The sequence below is a fragment of the Salvia splendens genome, chromosome 20, assembly GCF_004379255.2.
Source record: "Salvia splendens isolate huo1 chromosome 20, SspV2, whole genome shotgun sequence".
NCBI classification, from domain to species: Eukaryota; Viridiplantae; Streptophyta; class Magnoliopsida; order Lamiales; family Lamiaceae; genus Salvia; species Salvia splendens.
The window spans coordinates 7,266,891-7,284,175 of NC_056051.1; the positions used below are offsets into that span (position 1 = coordinate 7,266,891).

Here is a 17,285-nt window from a genome sequence, read left to right on the forward strand (position 1 = left end):
GAATAAATGAGACATAAATTAATTAATTTTGAGATGGGAAATTTCGTCCACTCCTAAATAGAGTAGAGGACGATTTTTTTCTCATGATTTCTCCTCCGTGAGATTTCACGCTCCTCCTTCGTGAGAAAATTCTATCTTCTTTATTCGTGTCCTAGTATTTTGATAAGATATGAGCAATCGAAATATTCTTTATTCGAGTCCTAGTATTTTGATAAGATCACATCTTCTAGGATTTACTTTCTTTAAGCATGAATTATTTGCGTTCTAGCATGCAAACAAAAGTCAGCAGTATTGGTTTGATATTGTCCACTTTGGGTCAGAAATTGGGGGTGGACAGAAATTATATACACCTTCGAACTTTCCTCAGATTTCCAATGTGGGATAGATTTGTACTCTAAAATAAAGAAACCGCAAATCTTGACGAATATAGAAATGAGACATAACACATAACATCACAATTAAAAAAAAGAGTAAACAGAAACTGCCTTTACAACAAACAGGAGCATTGCCTAACAATTACAACTGAAAATGTTGCCAACGGATAGAAATGAACAACTATTTCAATGTTGTAACGAAGCAACATTTCTTCCATTTTTACAAACTGGAAACACTTTTTTTATCTTTTTCAAGTCATTAACAACCTCTGTCATCGACATGCGATCTCTTGGAAGTTGCTTGGAGCATCTCACTCCAATCCTCAAAATTGAAACAATGCACTCCCAATACTTTTCATCTACATTAAGTTCTTGATGAAGAAATGGATCCACTACTTCCATTACATGGTCCGTTAAAGCCGTGCTAACGAAGTCTTGGAGATCTAGGCACCCTTCAAATGCATCACTTGTTGGTCTTCTGTTTGTGAACATCTCTAGCACTAGAACTCCGTAACTGTATACATCCCCTTGCATTGATGCAACGAGGCTCATGCCATACTCTGCATAAAAATATATACATAGACAACGGACTTAGCTATATCCACATAAGAAACATGAAAATTTACAAGTTTAAAGCTTGAAGTAAACCTGGAGCAATGTAGCCTATTGTACCCTTTATTGCTGATGAACTGCTTCCTTCTGTAGATGGCAAGCTCTGTGAAATGCTTGAAACAATTTTGGCTAAACCAAAATCACCAACTTTGGCGACCATGTCTTGATCCAAGAGAATGTTACTCGGCTTTAAATCTCCATGAATAACTATGGAGTTAGTACCACAATGCAAGTACTCGACTGCAGATGCAATATCAATTGCAATATTGAGTCTCTGAATAGCACTAAGATTTCTCCTGCCTTCACCCTCAGAATGTAGCCAGTTCTCGAGGCTTCCGTTGGAAACTAATTCGTACACCAATGCCTTGAAATCATTCCCTTGAAAATCAGTGCTGTCACATACACTCACAATCTTGAGCAAGTTTCTGTGTCGTATGCCTCTCAATGCATTGCATTCTGATGCCAAACTCTTACAAGCTCCTCTTACTCTAAGATCTAGCACCTTCACTGCTAAATCTGTCTGCTGCTCATCATCACCATTGATAGTTCCTTTGTATACGGATCCAAATCTCCCTATACCAAGTAGGTTTGTCTCTGAGAATCCTTCTGTGGCACTCAAGAGATCAGCATAAGATAGCCTCAAAAAGTCTGGCCCTTGGAATGTCGGGGTTCCAACAATTAGATGTGCGCGTCTCTTGTAGATAATGATCACACATAAGCACACTGCAAGCGCTAGGCATATGGCTCCGACAATAGTTGGGATCAAGATTTTCCCAAAACTTTTCTTGTTGGATTTTGGTGATGATGGACAAGAAGGTAGGTTTAGGCTTGCAATTCCACCACACAAGCCTTGGTTTCCTTCAAGTGAGATTGCACTCTCATTTTGGAAAACTCCGAGAGTTGGGACTTCACCTTGCAACTCATTGAAAGAAAGGTTGAGATACAGCAGCCGAAGCTGGACAAGAAATCTTGGAATCATCCCTGAGAGATTATTCTGCGAAATATCCAAATATTCTAAACCTCTCAGAGCATAGAGACTGTCAGGTATCTCACCCTGAAGAGAATTTCCATCTAGGTAAAGCATACTGAGCGTCACACAACTCTCCAAAGAAGGCGGTATGGTTCCGGATAATCTATTGTGGGACAAGTCCATGTACCCAAGATTTCTCAAAGCCCCGACTTCTGATGGAATAGTACCAGTCAAAACGTTGTCAGATAGGCCAAGTTCAACAGAGATGGAGGAAAGTTTAATGATTTCGGAAGGTATTGAGCCACTGAGATTGTTTTCTGAAAGTTCTAACGCTAACAAGTTGGTACAGTTGCCAAGACTATGAGGTATACTCCCAGAAAGATTGTTTTTTTCCAAGTAGAGATTGTTCAACAAAGTCAAGTTGCCTAATGAAAATGGTATCTCATTTGTCAGTCTATTTTCAGCGAAATATATTTCTTGCAACTTATGAAGTTTTCCAATGGATGAAGGAATTGGACCTCGTAGATTATTGCTAAAAGCTCCCAAACTAGTGAGACCAACAAGGTTTCCTATACTAGATGGAATGCTTCCACTCAACTGATTTGTATGAAGGGATAAGAACGACAAGTGATTAGAAAGATTGCCAATGGAATCTGGCAACGAACCAGTGAAATGGTTATTACCCAACGTCAAAGTTTGAAGGTTGGTGCAATTTGTCAGCGATGATAAAATATTACGTACATCTCCATTGAAATGGTTAAATTGAGCCAAAAGAATTTGAAGAGCTGAAAACCTAGTTAAATCTATCATATTTCCGGTGAAACTGTTATTAGCTACTGCTATGCGTTCAATTAGGGAAGAGTTAGATAGTGAAGCAGGGAGCGCTCCGCTGAAATTATTTGAATTCAAATAAAGTTGCCTCAACTTGGGAAGTGTAGAGCCTATGTTGACAGGTATGTTTCCATGGAGTCGATTGAAATTAAAACCAAAAATCTCAACACTTGAAAGATTGTAGAGGCCTAATGGAATAGAACCAGTTAGATCATTCTCACCCACATTTATCAGCCGCAATCTTCTAAGCTGAACGAGCGACTGGGGAATCTCTCCTACTAAGCCACAGGATCGTAACGAAAGTTGGATTAGATCTGTGAAGTTTCCTATGAATGGCGGGATAGTCCCTGAAAGCATGTTTTTTGCCAAGCCTAAAGCTTGGAGGTTGACAAGAGAAGCTATCTCGGGGACTATGCCTCCGGTGAGCTCATTGTCAATCAAATTCAGGTAATATAGATTTTTGCATTGTGATAGGTTTGTTGGAATCCCACCTCCAAAAGAATTGTTGCTAAACTCGATCTTGCCAAGCCTTCTGAGGCGGCCAATCTCCTGAGGGATTGGGCCGCTGAGGGTGTTGTTTTGCAGGTTGATAGTTCGGAGAAAAGAGAGGTTACCTATGTGAGGCGAGAGCGATCCAACAAGGGCTTGAGATTGCAGAGAAAGAGAGACGACTCTACTTGGGTGAGTTTTGCTGCAGGAGACACCATTCCATCTGCAGAAATGCGTTGTTTCGTTCCATGAACTCAAAGCATGCAACGGATCGTCATGTATGGATTTCTTGAATGCTAGAAGAGCTTCAAGATCTGTATGGTTGTTGGAATGTGAAGAGGGAATGGTGGTGAGTAGGATGAAGAGAATAAGAAAGGGAGTTGGGATGAAAGGTGTTGCCATTGTATTTTGGTAGTAGAATCTTTTTGCAAGTTTTGGTTTAATAGAAGATCATCTGCTCAATTTTCCAAAGCCAAAGGTTGGGTTCATACTTGAAGGAAATGATGAAAATTAGCTTAATTTTCTACTAGTATGGTCCACTTTGGACTAGGTCATTCTATCTTTGGTTTAGGGCATATGTTTGATATGATGGAATGAAATGATAGAACCAAATGTGATTCCTATTTCTATTATATTTATTTGCTTGTTATGACGGAACGAATGAGAAAAAATTGAATGAAAAATTTAAAGGAAATTCAAAATACTTGTCATTCCATTTCACCCTCATTCCATTCTATCATACCAAACATATTCTTTCTTGCCCCTTCAAAATACTTTCCTATGGTAAATCAAATGGACAAGCCATTAAGTTGGTTGTTGCAACTTTTTAGGCTCATATGCACCGTAGTTAAATAAATGTATATTATTTGAGTGGTAAGACGATAGATAATTTACTTGACTTATTCCACTTTATTATGACTCTAGATTCTAGTCTTAATATAACCAATATTAACAGTACGTCCAGTCTGCCACTATCCCATTATCTTCACCATTATAACCCCTATGTCCACTACTAATTCCAAAGTTGACTAGACTTGTAAAAATTAGTGTAATTTCACTGTAGTACTTTCAAATATGAATACTTTAAGGGACAAAGTGTGTAGAAAAATGGCTCTCCGTGGATAATAGAGTAACATCAAATTTTAAAGAATATAGCAATGGGACATGTTAAATGGATCGGTAAAAGGGTTTGTATTTTCATTGATTTGATAACTGTACATTGAGTACCATTATATAGTAACTAGGGAGGATTATATAAGGTAAACCTAAATTTATATTTGTTGAGTACAAACCTATTCCACATCGGAAATTTGAGAGAAGTTGGAAGGTGTATATAATTCCTGTCCAACACCAATTAATTTGAGGACTTTTGGGAAGTGACCCAAAAACAAATCCGTGCTGGCTTGACTCAAAGCGGACAATATCAAATTATTATTGCCGACGCCGACAATCTTGACAAGTGGTATCAGACAATGGCGGATCCAGAAATTCATAATCGTGGGGTCGATTTGAACTAAGTCAATAAATATGGAGTAATATTTAAATAATTAATTTTTCAACAAAAATACATAAAATATAAATATCTATATCTTATATGTGCAAGATAGTTAGCTTCTATGAGTATACATATTTTGAAAACCACTCAAAATTATTTTGTAATACATATTTTCTACAAATACGATCTCAAATGTTTACATCAAAACTATTAATTGACTTTCGTAATTCATGATCAACCTTAATTTCTCATTTATCAATACCAATGTCATTGGATTGTTATCAACTACCACATGATTTTTTCAATTATTGTGGTTCTTATTCAACATTAAAAGAACTAGTAGAGACTCGAGGTTTTTTGGATTTTTTTTTCATTAATCTAAAAGTGAAATAACATAATCAATACATTGAAATTTTTTAAATAGATCACTTAAATTATAATAAAAAAAATTAAATTCAATTATCATATCTATTTAAATTAGGACAAATAGAAATTACAAAATTATGAAATATAAAATTTGATCCTTACTATAAAGTGAGAGAAAATAATAATAATAATAATAATAATAATAATAATAATAATAATAATAATAATTGTTATACATATCACAATTCTTTTATTTCTTATGACATACAATCAGTGGCGCCTGTTAGACTTAAAATTTGATTTTGCGTAATTGCATTACCTTAGTTTGGAATTGAAATAATGGAACAAATGCTGACATACATTTACTAAAAATAGTGTATATATATCCATGGACTGCAAAATAAAAAGTACTCCAGTTTAAGTCAATTAAAAAGGCTCATTTCTAAACCCACCCCCACCAAATTAAATTAAAAAAATCAAATACTAATATGCTGGGGCGGAAGTTTTTACAGCTTAGAAATAAGCGGCAAAAATCGGAAGAGCCAGCGGCGGAGAGTAGGCGACGGGGAAGAGGTTTGGATGCCGTGGGATCGGAGGCTGCTGGAGGGTATTTTACGGCAGGTCGCCCAGGCCAGCGGTGGGGTCGGCCGACCCCACGCGACCCCACCTACATCCGCCGCTGGTATCAGAGCTAGGTTGGCGTCGGGTTGTTAGGTTTGGTATACTGAAAGGGAGTTGAGATGAAAGGTGTTGCCATGGTATTTTGGTAGTAGAATCTTTTTGCAAGTTTTGGTTTAATAGAAGATCATCTGCTCAATTTTCCAAAGCCAAAGGTTGGGTTCATACTTGAAGGAAATGATGAAAATTAGCTTAATTTTCTACTAGTATGGTCCACTTTGGACTAGGTCATTCTATCTTTGGTTTAGGGCATATGCTTGATATGATGGAATGAAATGATAGAACCAAATGTGATTCCTATTTCTATTATATTTATTTGCTTGTTATGATGGAACGAATGAGAAAAAATTGAATGAAAATGTAAAGGAAATTCAAAACACTTGTCATTTCATTTCACCCTCGTTCCATTCTATTATACCAAACATATTCTTTCTGGCCCCTTCAAAATACTTTCCTATGGTAAATCAAATGGACAAGCCATTAAGTTGGTTGTTGCAACTTTTTAGGCTCATATGCACCGTAGTAAAATAAATGTATATTATTTGAGTGTTAAGACGATGGAGAATTTACTTGACTTATTCCACTTTATTATGACTCTAGATTCTACTCTTAATATAACCAATATTAACAGTACGTCCAGTCTGCCACTATCCCATTATCTTCACCATTATAACCCCTATGTCCACTACTAATTCCAAAGTTGACTAGACTTGTAAAAATTAGTGTAATTTCACTGTAGTACTTTCAAATATGAATACTTTAAGGGACAACGTACATTTATGTGTAAAAAAATGGCACTTAAAGGGTCTATTGTCCATATACAAAATTACACTTCAAGGAAATTACACTTAAAAGACTTGGTGATGTGCATGTTTTGAGTCAAGGGTCTATTGTCCATATACAAATTTTTATACATAATTAATGTGAAGACTAATCTCCGACGTAAAATTTATGCAATATTTATTATAAGCATGGACGCTTTCTTTCTTCTTTTCCTTATGTCGTTTATAATAAGGTTGAACCCAAAATCTCCCCCGTTTAAAAACAACAACTAAAGTGGGGTAGTATGTTTCAAATTATTTATTCATACTAATACTTTTTTGGAGTAATAGTAATTTGAATCATGAATTTTAATTAAATTTTGATTAATTCGTCAAAATTTGGCAACAAAATATCAGTAATTAAATCACAAACATTCAACTTTTCTCAGCCTACAAAATAATGTCATTAATGATGAACGATAGTGTTTGATTAAAATAATAAACAAAAGTGAAAAGAACAGGAACACACGGGGGATAATTGATAAAATTAAACTTCATAATTCAACATTCTATTTTTCAAACGTTTTAAAATTGACCAATACTTTACAATGATATATGCCTTTTATTAAAAGTGCTTTTATAAACAAACAAACGGTTAATAGCAGTAAATGCCAATATAATTATACCAAAATAATTTTAAGAGTCTTCTCAACATTATTCGAGCTTGTTTGGTGCCACATAATTGCTAACTGCAGTGTGAAATGCATAATTCAACTTCTGACAATGAAGTGACGGCGGATGTTGACTTTGTGCATCCGTGTGAGTTGCCGGATTTGTCCTCTGTTTTGTATCCAAATTCTTAGTGGTATCCTTGGGTGATAAAACTGCCATACTCAAAATCTCAATTTTTATTTCCCTCCAATTTCTCATGACTACAAAGCAGTATAAAATGGTGTTTACTGCACCACATACATCCACATTACAAGGTAAACTAAACGGAGCTCGCACCAATTGACCTCGTATATTGTTTGCTTCAGTCGTAGTACTTATTTGTTGCCTTTTTTTCATGTCAGAATGGCGTCGAGCGATGGTGTTAGGGACGGCCAACGTGGTGGAGGTTGGTAAATCAATGTTGTTACTCCATTCGTGTTTGTTTTGTATTCCACTATAATTGGTTGTTTATTCTCCTTCATGTTGAAGGCCAACGTGACAGACCTAGCCGGAAATTCAAAAAGGGGGATCAGACGCGTAGATTGTGGAACCACCGCAAAGAAGAGATCCTTGGGGTGACTTTGGTCGAACTTGTAGCCCTTGGGTGGAAATCTGACAACGGTTTCCGTTCTAGGTATCTCCAGAGGTGTGAGGATAGTATCAGACAAGAGTTTCCGACCACTGATATTAAGAGGACTCCAAATATCGTGTCGAAGATCACGTCATGGAAGAACAGCTACAGCTCCCTTCGCAACATACTAGAGAGGTCCGGTGTTGGTTTTAGCGTCAATGGAGACTACAAAATTGACATAGACGACGACCAATGGGAGCAAGTTGTTCAGGTACGTAACTGGTATTGTTTGTTATTTTGTTGTCCGCCTGAGCATTGTACTAAACGATGAATTTGCAGCGCGATCCCAAAGCGAAGTTCATGCGGAACAAGTCTTAGCCGTTATGGGAGACGTGGAAGCTTATTTTCGGCAAAGACCGCGCGACCGGCGGTGGTGCAGGGACATTACCCGACGCCGCTAACCGGGTTCGCATGGCTGCCGGCCGACACAGTGAATGGGGTGAGAATGATCCCAAGCAGGATTTGAACAGACCCCACCTCCTGATGAAAATGATGGTGACGAAGACCCCCTTGTTGCGCCTAATAGCTCTACTAACATCGACAAACCCATATCTGGTACTAAGGCTGGTTCTTCTAAATGGAAAGCTAGTGATAGCGATGGTTCACTAATGGTTTTCCTAGCCAACCTTCATGCTGAAACAAACGCAAGGCTAGAAGCCATATCCACCAAAATAGGGTATGAGTTTAACATCGGTTTGGCCCGACATGCTGTGTTTAAGAAGCTTGGTGGGGTTGATGGGCTCACCCTTGCTCAGAGGTACAAACTTTGTAACATACTCTCCGACAAGCCTCAGCGGTTAGAGTTTTTTAATGGGATGCCGCCGAAAGCACGGCTCGGTTATGCATTGACTCTTTGGAAGAGTAGCACAAAAATTTGGCAAAGTATTGTATGCTTTAATTTGAATTCCGTTGTAGGGTATGTTTAGGCAATATTATGTTCCGTCGTTTGTTTAGGACCGTATATATTGTACCTCCACCTAATTTTGTAATGTTACATGTCGTATGCCAAGGGTTTGGAGGAATTCCCTTCTATATAGGGTTTTGTTTGATTACACAACATCGAGCCCACAACCCATACCAACTTTAGTTCAAATCCATGCAAACCACTTAGAAAAGTAATTGTATGAGGTGCATAATTCGACAATGCTCACAACTAAAATGCACCCCAACTATATATACAACCATGCATGCATATTACAAACTTTATCATGCCCCATACTAACATCACACCAAAATTACCCTATCGCCGGTTCCTCTTAGACAAAAGCGACATACAAAGGACTGACGCATACATTAGAGATACGATACAAAAGCAACATATCCAATTCGACGTCAAACAAAAGGATGAAATCATTCTGACGCCCAAAACATTCTTCATACGTAGTTCTCGAATTGCCGCCACACTCCGTAAGGCGAGTTGGACGCACATGAGCTACCGAAGGGAGATACTTGTGAGGTTTGGACATGATGAGATGGCGGTGTACACTGTGTGTTGTCCTAGCAGCCACCTACACCACCACCAGCCGACGTCGACGCCCAATTTTCCAGTTTAATATCCCCGAAGACGAGCTTGCAGCATACGAGTGCTTTTGGAACAAAAGGATTGGAGATGATTTCACCCTCATCGACGTCTACATCCATGAAGTCTGATTCTTCCCAACAAAACTCTATGGACTATGTAGAAACATCGATAGCGTCCAACATTTGACCAGCCATGTCTTCGCCATCACTGAACAATGACCGGAGTCGGTTGTATTCCGGCTCGTCGTGGTAATAATACGCAGCCGAAAAAGGGTATTTGTGTGACATATTCAAACACAACACATTGATGAACAACAAATAGTACGAAATGCACACATGCATGTACTAAGTTGCGAAAAGGAGTACCTCAAACATGGACACCCATACGCAATTTGCAGCGTATACAAACTAGGCAGCTCTATCCCAATAAGTTCCTTTCGAGTTGATCAAGTGGTGGAAAGTTTGGTACCACATAGCAAGTAGCGGAACTCGATTAATCAAGTCCTCGAGCGTGAACACTACCCCACACCAAGCGTGAATTTGCGCTGCTACAAGCATGAAGAAGTATGCAGGGAAATCCTCAACTTTCCACCCTGACTCATGCTTGAGTTGCAACATAGTACTGATTAGGCGAGAGTCTAGCATTGCATTCCACTTTCCGTTGTACAAAAAATACGATTGCAATGGGACTTTGATAAGTCGTATTCTAGGCCTTGGTTACTGGTCAGTATAACGTGCCTAATTGGAATATATCTGCAAAACAGTTGCTAAAGTGTGCAGGGAAAGGGTTCTAGTCAATATGGAAAGGCTCGGACAACTCAGGAGAAAAGGGCGTCAGAATGTTGCCATACTGACCAGTATGCATGCCAAAAAAAGGGCTCGAGATGGAGAAGAAGGATTGCTGGGAAGAACAGCCACAAGTAAGGGCAAAAGGGTCATTTTGCGAAGAGAGTCTACCCTAAAAATCAAGGGTAGGCCTCCATATAAAAGGGAGCCACTTGGAGAGAGAGACAATCATCAACCTTAGGAAAACACTCTTAGTTAGAGTAGTTCTCTCTCTCGGCAGATCAGTTCCTTCAGCATTGTCCTTCGTATTCTCGTTCCTCGCCACAGCAATGATCACCTGAGAGTTCCATCAGTTCATCGGAGTTTCGCATTCTCTCGTTCCAGCTAGTGTGATCGTAGTTTCAACAGTTTCATCGCCTGGAGTGGCAAAACAATCTTACTTGCTTTCGTAGTTAATCTTACTTGTTTTTCTTACGTTGGATCTGTTGCATTTTTCAATACTTTCTGATTTCGAAGTATTTTGGTTGAGATCCGAACGTTTTTATGTTATGAAGTTGTTTTTGTGCATCGGTTCTTGTTTGATTCAGTTTCTTTCTGCCTAGATAGCTTAGATCTAACTGTTTCGGTAATTTCCAAGTTTTGCAAGCATGTTTTCATTTCCGAATTGATAGATCTGAGTTCATGAGTTTAGATGGCTGTTAGATTCTAGATCTGAAATGGTTAAGTGTGGAAGCCTAGCTTACGTGATTTCTACCACCTTGCATGTCACCCAGTAAACGTAATGTCAGTTTCGGTAGTTTAATCTTTCGATTTGAAGTTTAAATTGTTAGATATGTGTTTCCGAAGTTGTTAATCTGCAGTTCTTGTCCATTAATCTGGGTTTGTTGATCTGATCCAATTCATGTCGAAGAAGATAACATCTCCATCCAAGTTTGAGACCACTATTGCTTTTTAACTACTTTTTGCTTTGTCCTTTACTTTTCAGCTGGTACTTTTTCAGATCTGTAGGCCTAGTCACTTAACTACCACTTTTTCTCTGATATTCCGTTTAGTCTTTTATAGTAATCCCGTACCTTCCACATATTTTCAGAGACATAATGTTCCCCCACTCTTATGTACACAGCCGCTTATCAATCATCATTCACCCCTCCTAGTCAGTAGAGTACCATCTTAAATTCTTGCCTAGTTAGAATCTCAACCCAAAGCGTGGTAGCTAACCAACCTTTCCAGAATATCACCATAATTACCAAAGCGCATTCATCTATGTGGGATTCGACCCTTACATCCACTATACTAGTCAGTAGAAGTGGGTTGAGAAATTATTGATAGCCAGGTTCAGGATTAGCTGGGATTTTCTATCCTGATCAGTAGGATACATCCTTTGCTTGACACGACACCTGCAACACCTTGGCTCTTTCAAATGACGCCGTTGTCGGGGATGAATGGCATTATTAACTGTTATTGTGTGTGATACTTTGCCGTATATATTGTTCATAATTTTTTTCCTTTCTTTTTCTTTCAGTTTATGAGAAGCAGCTCGGCTCCTGACCAGTGGAGACTGAAAATACTTCCACGAGGGACTATACTCGTGACCACTCGTTCTGGCCTGTCGACAGCCCTGTCTGACCTAGACACGAGTAGTGACGAAGAGCAAGCCACCATAGAAGGAGAAACACCAGTACAGGTGCTACAATTGGAGGGTAACCCGAGGAGAATGGCTGCCCATGTAGATGATGACCCGGAGATAGGGACGCTAAACGCGCATACCGAAGGGGAACCGCCGCAGGCTATAGTCGTCACCCCAGGACAGACGGCTTGTGATGTGAAGCCCCATATTCTTGCAATTCTGCCTACGTATTGTGGGAAGAGCTATGAAGGCCCCTACGAATTCCTTCATGAGTTATGTAAGATTTGTAGGGCACAGAGAAGGTCGACGGGGGAAACCGAGGATGACTACAGATTGAAGGCTCTGTCGTTCGTTCTAAAAGGGGAGGCCAACACATGGTTCATGCGCCTGCCACCCGACTCCATTGAGAGTTGGGCCGATTTCAAGTCAGCCTTTTTAGGCGAATTTTTTCCGTCATCTAAGACGACTGCGCTGAAGAGAGAGATAACCAGTGTGAAGCAAGGTTACGATGAACCCTTGAGTGATTATTGGGCGAAGTATATGAGCCTTTTGGATGCATGTCCGAACTATCGTATGGCCGATATAGAGATACATCATACCTTTATGAAGGGATGAACAAGGCAACAAAAGACTTGGCAAACTAGTCGTCAGGAGGAAGTTTCACACAACTGAGGGTCAGTGAAGCGAAAAAGGTCCTAGGGAAGCTATTGAGTGCGAAGAAGGAATACGACAATTCAAGGGACGGCTACAGCAGAGAAAGAATTGCGAGTGCTTCGTCTACTGACCAGGAACAGAAGATATAGCAGAAGATGGATTTGAAAAAGGGAAGAGCTGAAAAAGACACTCCTGAGCGCAATCGAGAAGAACGCACCACCACCTTCCCCAACTAGGAGCTATAAGGATGCAGTGCAGGGGAGTCAAGGGCCAACCTACGATCAGCCGAATGACTTCGTCAACATGGAGCAAGTCAATGCTGCAGGGTATTATAACTCTAGTGGGAATTGGATCTAGGGGAGACAGCGGGACGCACCAAGGAGGGACCATCCAAATTTTCGATGGGGAGATGGAAACCAAAATCAGAACCAAGGTCAAGGTCAGAACCAATACAACCCCCACCCGAACCAGAATTCCAACCATGGCCCAGCAAATCCCGACCACCAATCCAACTGGTCAGGAATGAACCAACAACCCCATAACCAGAGCCCACAGAACCAAAACTCAAACTCTGTCAATGTACCACCCCACCAGGGAAATTTCCAAAATTACCAGAGTCAGCATACTCAAGGTTTCCAACATCAGCAGAACCAAAACCAATCCCAAACCCAAAACCAATTCCAAGGCCAGAACCGGAATCAATATCACCAAGACCAGTACAACCCTCCTGGCCAGTATAACCACTACTCACCTACCCAGAACCACCAGAACTTCCAAAATTACCCACCCTACCAAAAACCCCCAGTATAACCAGCACCAAGGGCCAAATCAGTCCCAATATCCTAACAGGTCAAGGAGATCTATGGAGGACATTATGGGAAAATTGCTCGCTTCGCAGCAAAGCATCATGGGTGAGTTGCAGTCCAATAATGAAGTTGTGCAGGGGATGCAGAATGCCTAGAAGGAGCATAAGGCGAACATAGACATGATGAATAGGCAATTGGCTCAACTGGCGAGTTCAATGGTTGAAATGAAGGGGAATTCAGGAAAACTCCCGTCTACAGTCCATGTGCCTGAAAAGGCAAACGTAAGCAAGGTCACATTGCGGTCCAGTACTACCTATGAGGGACCTCAACCAAGGAAGCCCAATGGAGAGCCTAGTGGGATGAATATACTGAAGGACGTCATCTCGGAAAGAGAGCTCAACAGACCTCTACCTCAGAAGCAGGATCCATTCTTTTTGGATGAAGCACCATTGGAAAAAGGTGAAACAAGAGGCGTACTGCCTAGGAGAGACCCTCCTAAGGAAACGGAACCCACGAAGGAGGCTCCAGCCCAAAATGTACCCAAGGAAAACTCCGGGAAGGATGTTGAAGGACCGATTGAAGAGGAGAAAGGAAAGAAACCATTCCCTTACAGTTTTGTAATCAAGAGGAAGAAGGAAAATCCAGTGGATTACATGTCAATTTTTAGGAAGCTGGATGTCACCATACCATTCCTCCAAGCCGTGAAGCTGCCTCGCTTGGAAAATTTATCAAAGAATTCATAACCGGGAAAGCCCAGGAGGGTGTGTTAGAAAATGTGTTGGTGAGAGTGCATGATTTTACTTATCCTGCTGACTTCTATGTGATCAAGATGAGTGAGTCTGAAGCTAGGGAGTCTAGCGGTATATTGTTAGGGAGACCGTTTCTTAGGACGACCAAGACAATCGTAGACATGGCAGAGGGAACAATTTGCATCGATTTTCATGGAGAGAAATTCACATTTGATATCAATGAGGCCATGAAAAATCCTATCGATTCTGAAAATCTGTGCTATGTTGATATGATTAACCCCCTAGTCCAAGATTTTCTTGAGACCGAATTATTGCAGAAAAAACTCCAAGCGTTGGATGTGTATGAGCAGACTGATGTGGAAGTGGCTGCATGGTGCGATCTGATCAGTAGCCAAGGGTTAACTGACGAAGAGATAGAAGGAGCAATTAAGGATTTCTGCCAGAAATCGGAATTTATTGGAGCCGCAGGAGCTCAGCTACCAGTTAGTACAGATGAAGATTCAGATGAAGAGTTGGAAAAGGAGGGGGATGCTACAAGGAGCATTCTACCAGCTGATACACTTCCCCCACAAGTTGAATTGAAGAAGCTGCCGGCGAATCTGAAGTATGCCTTCCTAGGGGACGAAAACTCATACCCGGTGATCATTAGCAGCAGCCTAACGAAAGAACAAGAAGCAAAGCTACTGACCGTTCTAGGCAAGAACAAAAAAGCAATTGGATGGAGCCTTACAGATATGGTAGGGATAAGCCCCGATGTCTGTATGCATCATATCAGGCTAGAAGAAGGAGCGAAAGCACATCGAGGCTAGCAGAGGAAGGTAAACCCCAATAAGAGGGAGGAAATATTGAGGGAAATCTTAAGTTGTTGTCATTAGGAATCATCTACTTGGTACCCGATAGCGAGTTGGTCAGCCCTATCCATATGGTTCCCAAGAAGTCTGGGATTCAACTAGTTCAAAATGAAAGGAATGAGCTGATACCAACACGGCTAGTCACTGGTTGGCGGATGTGCTAGACTACCGCAAGTTGAACACCGCAACCTGGAAAGACAACTTCCCCCTACCGTTCATCGATCAGATGTGGAGCGACTGGCGGGGAAAGAAGTACTTTTGTTTTTTGGATGAGTATAGCGGGTATCTTCAAATCTACGTGGGACCTTGAAGATCAGGATAAGACCACCTTCACCTGCCCATTTGGAACCTACGCGTACAGACGCATGCCGTTCGGTCTTGCAACGTTCTGGGAAATTCCAACGATGCATGATGAGCATACTTTTCTAATATGATCGAGGAGTGCATAGAAATATTCATGGATGACTTTACAGTCTACGGAGACTCCTTCGATTCATGCCTTCATCACTTGACGTAGTTCTGGAGAGGTGTCAGCAAAGAGCCTAGTCTTGAATTTTTAGAAGTGTCATTTCATGGTCAAAGAGTGGCATCGTCCTATGGGCACGTGGTGTCAGAGAGAGGAATCCAGGTGGATCAAGCCAAAGTGGAAGGTCATTTCCAAACTACCTTTCCCTACTGACCAGAAGGAAATAAGGGATTTTCTGGGGCATGCAGGATTTTATCGACGATTTATAAAAGACTTCGCCAAAATCACCCAGGCCCTTACCAGACTTCTTCAAAACGAAGTGGAATTCCAAATTTTGAGGTGAACAGTGCAAGACTGCTTCTTCAAACCTCCTCAAAGAAAAGCTGGTATCTGCACTAATTATTCGGGCTCCTGACTGGGATCATCCGTTCGAAGTGATGTGTGATGCCAGCGATTATGCGGTGGGAGGTTGTTCTGGTCAGAAGATCGACGGGAAAAGGTATGTAATTTCTATGCGTCTAAAACTTTGAATCAAGCTCAAAGGAATTATGATACACTGAGAAGGAGATGCTGGCTGTGGTGTATTCATTCGAGAAGTTTCGGCAGTACTTGTTGGGATCCAAGGTCATCGTTTATACTGACCATGCAGCCATTAAGTATCTAGTTGCCAAGAAGGAATCCAAACCACGCTTGATCCGATGGGTACTCCTGTTACAAGAGTTCGATTGGGAGGTAGAAGACAAGAAAGGGGGGTCGAAAACAAAGTTGCGGATCATTTGAGCAGGATAGTGCAAGATTGGGAGCAGCGAGGAAGTACGAGATCGATTCCATGAGGAACACTTGTGTGAAGTGATTTTCGCCTCCAGAAAAATGACTGGGAAGAAGTGATGAAGCTTACTGGCCAGGATGTGACAGAAACAGGAAAAGGAAAGTAGGGCAGGAGCCATGGTATGCGGACCTCGCCAACTACTTAGTTTAGGAGAGCTTCCGGAAGTGTCGAACGTCACCAAAGCTCAAAGAATGAAGATCAAAAGTGAAGCAAAATACTACTTTTGGACGACCCATACCTTTGGAGGGTAGGAGCCGATCAAGTGATAAGAAGATACGTTCCTAACTGGGAGCAGAGGGACGTGCTAATACATTGCCACTCCTTGGCATGTGGAGGACATTTTCGGTCCCAGAGAAGACCGGCAAGGAAGATTCTGGACAGCGGTTTTATTGGCCAACCCTCAACAGAGATGCCTACAAATTCTGTAGAAGTTGTTGAGCGTTGTCAACTGACCGTGGGATCTCTGCACGCGATGAATGCCACAAGTCCCGGTCATTGTTTTGAGTTGTTCGACATATGGGGGATGACTTATGGTCCTTTTCCCTCGTCTTATGGGAATTGTATATCTTAGTCGCCGTTGACTACTCTCCAAGTGGGTAGAAGCCAAGGCCACAGTACGTGTGAGGCGGATGAGGGTAGCCAAGTTTCTCAAGAGTAACATTTTCAGTCGGTTTGGAGTACCAAGGGCCATCATATCCGATCAGGGAACCCATTTCTGTAACCGCACTATCAAAGCCTTGATGAAGAAGTACGGTGTGCACCACAGGTTATCTAGCCCCTATCACCCTCAAGCAAATGGTCAAGCGAAGATCTCTAACCGAGAGATAAAGAAGATTCTGGAGAAAACGGTCAACCCTACTAGGAAGGACTGGAGTGTAAGGTTAGAGGATGCTCTGTGGGCGTATCGGACAGCCTACAAAACTCCCATAGGAATGTCCCCGTATCGGATCGTTTTTGGAAAGATGTGACATTTACCAGTGGGGATCGAGCACCGAGCATACTCGCAGTACAGAAAGTTAATATGGATGCTAGGGCCTGTGAAGAGGAAAGGAAGCTGCAGCTACAGGAGTTGGAGGAA

General features: G+C 41.1%; 2 protein-coding genes across 3 annotated transcripts; one reads left to right on the forward strand and one right to left on the reverse strand.

Moving 5' to 3' along the window:
- Positions 1–425: 425 nt before the first annotated feature.
- Positions 426–4,078, reverse strand: LOC121781102 (receptor kinase-like protein Xa21). Its single transcript, XM_042178796.1, has 2 exons — positions 1,023–4,078; positions 426–934 (listed from the first exon to the last, which is right to left on the reverse strand). Exons 1-2 carry the CDS (start codon positions 3,676–3,678, stop codon positions 561–563), a joined length of 3,030 nt encoding a protein of 1,009 aa, XP_042034730.1. The 5' UTR covers positions 3,679–4,078; the 3' UTR covers positions 426–560.
- A 3,501-nt stretch (positions 4,079–7,579) lies between these two features.
- Positions 7,580–8,737, forward strand: LOC121782163. Of its 2 annotated transcripts, XM_042179892.1 has the most exons (3): positions 7,580–7,693; positions 7,777–8,129; positions 8,198–8,737. In XM_042179892.1, the coding sequence occupies exons 1-3, from the start codon at positions 7,651–7,653 to the stop codon at positions 8,234–8,236; spliced, it is 435 nt and encodes a 144-aa protein (XP_042035826.1). In that variant the 5' UTR covers positions 7,580–7,650; the 3' UTR covers positions 8,237–8,737. The 2 variants fall into 2 exon arrangements, with proteins under 2 accessions (XP_042035826.1, XP_042035825.1); XM_042179891.1 differs by having other exon boundaries at positions 7,777–8,199.
- Positions 8,738–17,285: the final 8,548 nt, after the last annotated feature.